Source organism: Lampetra planeri, chromosome 33, assembly GCF_965212315.1.
Source record: "Lampetra planeri chromosome 33, kcLamPlan1.2.h2, whole genome shotgun sequence".
NCBI classification, from domain to species: domain Eukaryota; kingdom Metazoa; phylum Chordata; class Hyperoartia; order Petromyzontiformes; family Petromyzontidae; genus Lampetra; species Lampetra planeri.
The window spans coordinates 222,822-229,995 of NC_136139.1; the positions used below are offsets into that span (position 1 = coordinate 222,822).

The 7,174-nt window shown below is 46.6% G+C and overlaps 1 protein-coding gene across 2 annotated transcripts in view; it reads left to right on the plus strand.

Moving 5' to 3' along the window:
* LOC144729548 (afadin-like) overlaps positions 1-6,967 on the plus strand; it is a 30,903-nt gene extending 23,936 nt beyond the window's left edge. For both annotated transcript variants that reach the window (XM_078609873.1, XM_078609874.1), the window contains exons 24-25: positions 348-3,979; positions 4,955-6,967. In XM_078609873.1, coding sequence (XP_078465999.1) covers positions 348-3,979; positions 4,955-5,054 — 3,732 coding nt within the window. In that variant the 3' untranslated portion in view covers positions 5,055-6,967. The remainder of the gene's footprint in view (positions 1-347; positions 3,980-4,954) is intronic.
* The last annotated feature ends 207 nt before the right edge of the window (positions 6,968-7,174 follow it).

The window sequence follows — 7,174 nt, forward strand, 5'->3', positions numbered from 1 at the left end:
GTCTCTATGTAAACAGTAAATCATTTGGTTTGTACGTTACTTTGTGTAAGTCTACGCATCTCTATGCAAGTCTGTTTTAAGTTTGTCATTCTCAATCTAAGTCTATGCAAAACCCTAGATATCTCTGTGGGTCTATGCAAGTCTGTGTACGTCTATTGGTCTCTTTGCATGTCTGCAACTCAGATGCATGAGGACACTGGAACTTTGTTTTTTTTATTTTTTTTATTTTACCACTGCCTTATTTATGTAGCGATGATTGCATGTAAGCGGGCGGCTCTTGCTTGTGGATTTGAGCCAAAGACACAATCTCATTGGCTGAGCACACTGCCTGATGTTTTATGTTGCAGTCTTCAGCGTTCAGGCCGGCGGCATCCATGTTGGAGCTCTCTTCAGACACCCTGGTGACACAGGGCCAGTACACGCACCCAGCGCTCCAAGCCCGGCTCGGACAAGCGCTGCCACCCTGGTCTGACCGCAGCCTGGATCCCTGGGAGCAGCGTAGACATTCTCCGGAGCCAAACCAAATGGAGGCGGTTCATCTGGGCACAAGCCAGACACTTCACAAATTACCTTTGCACCCAAACTCAAAACAGCGACAACCTCAGTCAAGTCCACTTTCGTTTGTGACCTCAGCTGGAGCACCAGTTGGCGGCAGAGAAAGAACGACTCATCTGTCACCTACTGGAGAACCAAAACCTCCGTTTAAATCCACAATACCTGGCGTTAATGTAAACATGAGAAGTGATGGTGAACGGCATAACTCCTCATTCTCAGTCACTCAGCACACAGTGCCACAATTGAAAGCCCTGCAGTCACCCACTTATCCCCCTCAATCTGGGCCGCACTCAGGTGGTTTTGATTCCCAGCAGTCACTCGTGGAGTCTCAGGTAGAGATGGAGGCACCGATGGGATCGGTCTCCTACACAGAGCCTCCTGCGGGCCCTCACTCTGCCCAGTCCCCAAGTGGTCTCTCCCCAGAACTAGACCCCGATTTAGCAGCAGGGGGTTTCCGCCCACTGTTGTTCCGGGCACCTGTCCCCCAGGAGGCCGAACGAAGCTCCCCGGTTCCCGCCTCGAGGTTTTCTACAGGATTCTCTTCAGCCTCCGATGGGAATCTCAATCAGCTCCTGCAGAGAGGCTTCTTCGAGCCCATCCTAAACTTCTCAAAGAATATGGACCAGACTCTCAATGCTGTGCACCAGGGTTTACCCACAACACAAACAAACCCAGATGACTTTAACGCAAATCCATATGACTTACAAAGTACCGTTCACTTTGTGGAAAATGGCAGTGAAAATCAATGTGTACCGATCCTTAGTCACATGTTATCACCACACAAACAAACTGCAGGTCCACACGAGACAGCAGAATTGCGCAATGAATTCCCTTGTGATTGTGATCGTTTAGTGGGAGAGAGCGGAGTGGAGGACCCTTCCTGCAGGCCCCGGCAGCAGCAGCAGCCCCACGAGCCCGCAAGACGCCACGCGCCTGGGTTCACTGGAGCGAGCACTGGCGAATCAAAAGGCACAAGGCGAACCTCCTGTAGAGTCATCCCTGATGTACTTTCTTCCATCTCTGAGGAGATGTGGCCTGGAAATGCCCAGCAATCCACAGCAACTGAGCAACATTTCTCAACACACATCAGAAACCCCGAGAGAAATGCTTTGGGTGCTATGGACGCAATACAAAAACCCACACATAACAAAATAATTGCAGTGGAACAAACTAGACAGCTTGCTAGAAACGTTCAGGTATCCCATGATGATGTAGAGGTATTGCCCATGATTAAAAATAAACGGGACCAGCATGTAAACATGTCTGCTGCTAAAGAGAGTGAATGTATCGATCAGTCGCCAAGTTCTACAATGCAAAAGTTTGCAGAAGATGGAATGAAACCCCAGTTTGTAGAAAAGGTGGACATGAAGGTTCAAGTACCAGGAGGCAACGAAGATCCCAGTCGCCTCTCCCCATACTGGAATGAAACAAAAGCTTCAGCAGGGCCAGAGCCATCACTCACAACTGGAGGGAAATTGCCCATTTTTAGATCGCATGGAATACATTCTGCAGGCCCCATAACTCCTCAACACACCACAGCAGATATTGCTGACGAAATGAAGTCTAAAGTCGTCTCAGATGGAGGGACGTCGCAGCGAAGTGATGCGCACAGGAAGTCGCGCTCCCGTGGGCTTCCACGCGTAACGACCGAGACGCTCACCCTAGCTCTGCGGGAGACGGAGGAGTCCTGGGAAGCACAGGCCACAGGCCCCGTTGTCTCACAGCTGCCTAGTGCCACCGTGCCCTTTGCACCGCAAACCTATCAGTTTGTGGCTCCCAATGAACACTTGCAACATAGCCAACTCCGCGTGAGCCCTGACCCTGCATCGACAGAACCTAAGGTTCGTGAATTTAGTCAAGGAAACTTGGAAATATCTTCTTCAATGGTTAACTCACACTTCGAAGCAGATACGAAGGCCAAAGGTTTGACCAATTTCAGTTCTGGTCCTTCCAATAATTTTACAAGACATACATCAAGTTTTACGGGACATTTTTCACAGGAAAATATTCAAATGACAAGTGACCAGCTTGAGTCAAAGCAAAGTCCTCCAAAAGTTGAACTAACTCGGTCAAGTGGAGATGCCGACTCTCAGTGGCATGTTGCTTTGATGCAAAATAATAGATCACCTTTAGATTGTTACTTGGATGAAACTCATAGAGATGTAGAGGTTATGTTTTTCAATGACATTCAACAAGCTCCTGAATACTCTCCACACTTGAAACAAGTTGCATTCCACCCTTCCATTGAGGCCATGGACCCTCACGGAGCATCGGAGAGAGGCATGGCCGAAGAGCTTAGTCGGCATCCTGAGGGGCGCGAGCTCCCCGCGGAGGTGGTGCACAGCAAGGATGCGAGGCAGAATGAACCAAACAAAAACAACAGTTCTCATCCTCCACTGAGATCTCAGCCATCTTCACAAACCCCCTTTGTTCTACCAGGAAGACAATTGTGTAGTGATTTTAAAACACATGCAGATATCGCTTTTCCTGCCGAAATAAATCCTGGAGCTTCACCACAGCAGGGCGATGATAAACCTCATGATGTGCCCAAAGGTGAAATTTCCAACGCTTATGCTAATAAACCGGAGCAAACTGCCGATGACAGGGTTCTAAATAATTTTCAATTGAGCCCAGTCGATCAAACTATTGATACTCATTGGGAAAACTTAATCCACAGTCAGCTTGATAGATATCTAGAGAGTCCACTTTTAGATACCACGTCCTCGAGTTCTAGTGAAATACGAGCAGTGCATTCCTTGAAGGTCCCACCATTACCTCCATCATTGCCCCTGCCTTTAGAAGCTGAGATGTTCACAGAGTCGGCCTTCCCACCCCCTCCATCACCATCTATCCTGCTGGTTGATGATTCGCCCTGGGTAGAAAGGACAACTGAGGTGGGATCGGCTCATGAATGCGTTCCTTGTAATGGGGGACACTCCCATGAGCATTCAGATGACGTCAAATTTTCTCGAGTAACAGCCCATACTCTCAGGACATATAGCTCTGCTCCTCAGGACCCAGGGGATGTGTCCTGGGCTTTGGGACGATCATCCCTGAGAGACGGTCGACCGATGAGAGTGGTGGACGTGAGGGAGGGCACTGCTCGAACGGACTTGCAGGTCCTGGACAAGAGAGACTCTTTTCGAGCACAAAAAATCTCAGGGCTGAGGCTGAACCCAAGTAAAGGCTCAGGGCAGCATGAGCCTCGTCCACCATTGGCTGTAAAACCCAAAAGCCTGACATCTGAGCCTCAACCAGTAGTTCAGCAATCCGGCAAGTTCATGAGATCTGGCGTTTACAAGCCACACATACTACGGCAACAGCATTCAAAGCCTGAAGGTTCTGCAGGCAAATTGTCCTCGATGGGTGATGAACACCAAGATTCCAGAGACTCTCCTCACCGTCAGCACCCCCCCTCCCCCAGGTGAGCAATGCAGATGATACGTTGAAGACCAAATGATCCAACAGTATTTAAACAGTTTGACATTGTTCTGTGAAGGAGTCTTAAAATTAAACGTAAAAAATATATGTAATGGTTCCTTTAAAAAAATGTGTACTTTATAGTGAGGTTTAAGTTGTTTGGTCAGGTTAAAGCAAATTATAGGAAAGCGATAATTCCCTTTTACTAAGAATTGGCCCTTCACGCAGAGGCCAGAGAGGAATAAGCTATGTCCTGTAAAGGGCCATTGGCTGAAACGTCACCTATTAGACTTTTGAAGCCAATGTTATTGAAGAATGCCTTGACTTAAAGCTTTCGTGACTGCAGGAATTCATATTCTTTGGGTCTTTCGGTAAAGTTAAATAAAGATAGATTTGTTTGAACCTATCTACGTGACTTTACTGAAAGACCCAAAGAATATTGAAGAACGTGTTGAGGTTTTTAGTTGTTCGTGTTTGCGCACCACTGCCAACGCAGTATCATGAAATAATTTGTTTCGATGACAACTGGGTATATTGCATTAAATGCATATGTGATTTAGGAAATATGAAAATGGGCAATAATTGGAGTACAACGTATACAAGAGTTTGCAAGTTTGTGCGAGAGTGAACACTCGTCACAATTTTCTCAGTCGCAGCTTGGCTCTGGCTCAGCTCACGCTCAACTGAGCGAGGCTGGGCCCACGGGAATCCTGAGTGTGGCTGGGACTATGCTCAGAGCCGGCTCAAGTTGGACATCTGTGAAAAAGAGCTTTATAGCTTATCGGATTCCTCCAGTATATATATTCACTATTCTGAAGTAAAGTGTGGCTTTAAGCCGGCTCACTGGATCTAGACCCGAGGCTGATTCAAGCCATGCCTACGAACGGAGACCTGCCTCGAGCACGGCCGCATGTGTGGGGTGGTCGCATTGCGGCGCGCACGCTGACGACCACGTGCTGCTGCTGTGTGCACCGCGCAGTGAGGCCGAGCAGGACGCGGCTCCCGGCGTGGAGACGCTGCCCTTTAACGAGCGCCTCCGCCTCTTCCGCCAACGCGAGAGTCAACGCAAGCACACGTGACCCTGCTCTCCTCTGACGTTGGAAAGTGGTGAAGGCTGACGAACCACGCACGGTATTAGTCTCAAACGCCTAGCCTCGCTCGAACGTCGGGCACAGGTAACGAAAAGCAGATCACTGGACGCATCCATTGTTGCTGGTGGTAAACATCACGGTGCAGCCTTGCACTGATTTCAGCCGTATTACGAGTGGTGTAAGGCTGTAGACCATAGCTCAAGTACAAGTGCCTTGCCCTAAAAATAGCTGCAAAATTTCCAACCTGTGCATAATAGGGCTATATGAGGGTGGGTCATGGTTGATTGCCTAACTTTCAGTATTTTTAGCAAAACTATACAAATGTAAAGCTCAAAAGCAAATATAATCACTGCAAAATACCACGTACAATTTATGAAAGCAAATATGTCTAGTTTTTATGCCCTGACACAATGTGTGCGTGTATACAATAGAAAGTCGGCAGGCAGGGCAGGATTACACAGAATGACGATACACAAGGAGAGAGGGGGGCAGCGCGTTCAGGCTGGATTTTAATAGAGGCCTCAAGCACTGAGACTGGTTGCCCACGGGCCAAACGCGTTCCCTTCACTCTTCACGTTGGTCGCTGACCTGTGGGTGCCGCCTCCATTGCTTGTCCTCGGTAACCTTCATTTCCACAAGCACCCCCTTCCTTCGTCTCCTTCCAACATTGCGACGCTCTGCCTGTCTCTTGGTCGGTTCCCTCCTCCTGCGGCGTCCCCGTTCATCAAGCCGTGCACTCGGAGATTGTGTCCACTTCAGCTCTTCTCTCTCCTGATGACTTCCATGTTCATTCTTCTTTCGTATGCTGAACTTATTTTGCACCGTACGTAACCAATCGTGCTAATGCCGTTAACGATTGTCCACCAAGACATAGCATCTTGCACATGTGCAAATTTTCAAAGGTCACAAGTTTATTTAAAAGGAAGTTTGAATACTCTTCTAAATGTTTTTTTATGATTTCAATGCCTGCGGATTTCCTTTTCACAACACCCTATTTTACGCACATTACTACCTAAATACATAGTCTGCCACTACCTCCACTTTTTAACTGATAGAGGTGAAGGAAAGGGAGCATCCATAATCAATGCCATGCACTCTGTTTTAAGTAAGCTCATGTTCGGTCCAGTGTCCAGTCTTGGTGCCTAAAACTGCCAAAAGTTGCAATACCTTCTGCACGAACAAACATATATCATCTACACACTGCAAGTTTCTTTGCTACAAGTGATCCATTGTGATGCTTGTTTTTTAGCACTTATTAGTGGTCCTCAGCCATCGAACAACCACCGTTTACTTTCCATAATTAAGCAGTCATTTAGTGCTCAATTTACTGACCCGAGAGGGGCGATGGGCTAAATCAAACTTGATCATGATTTACAACCTCACACTTATGAGCACATTGCCCTATCGGCGTGAGTTTTGTTGGCGATGAATGTGTAAATACATCGCTATAAACGTATACTCTATATCAACGCTTGTCCAACGACCAGAGGTTAATTGAGGGATTGGTCGTGTGGAATGAGGACGATGAGGCCAAGGTGATTTTGTTTTGCTTGAGAGTTGACACTCGGACATACATCACTAATTACAGCTTCTGGCAACCATCCTGGTTAAACTGGCTGGGTGTGATCTCATGGTAGCAAATACGTATACTGTATTGTATATATTTCCTTTACATTTTCGTGCAATGAAATGTGTAATTGTATACGTAGGCTTTTACAACCATTATGAATCAATTAATTGTGTGTATATAATAAGGTATCAAGGCTAGATATTACGCATGCTCTAAATGACAGACAATTTATTTTAACATTTATATCATCACCCTGTAAACTAGCATGTTTTCTGGTTGGTTGATTTTGGATTTTATTGATGTACACTAATAAAAAATCCGTGCATATTTATGAAGTTTAACTTCCATTTAGAAAATGTGTTACCTAAGACAAGTGGGCCAATGTGCAGCTCTTCAGGAAATGCTGATGTTTTTCGGCTAATACCTAAAGGTTGTTAACCTTTTACATGCTTTATGTATTTTGTGAAACTCGTGGTTTTCCAACCTGCACTACAATATTATGTATGTTATGATGGCTTATTCTCGTCATGTACAGATT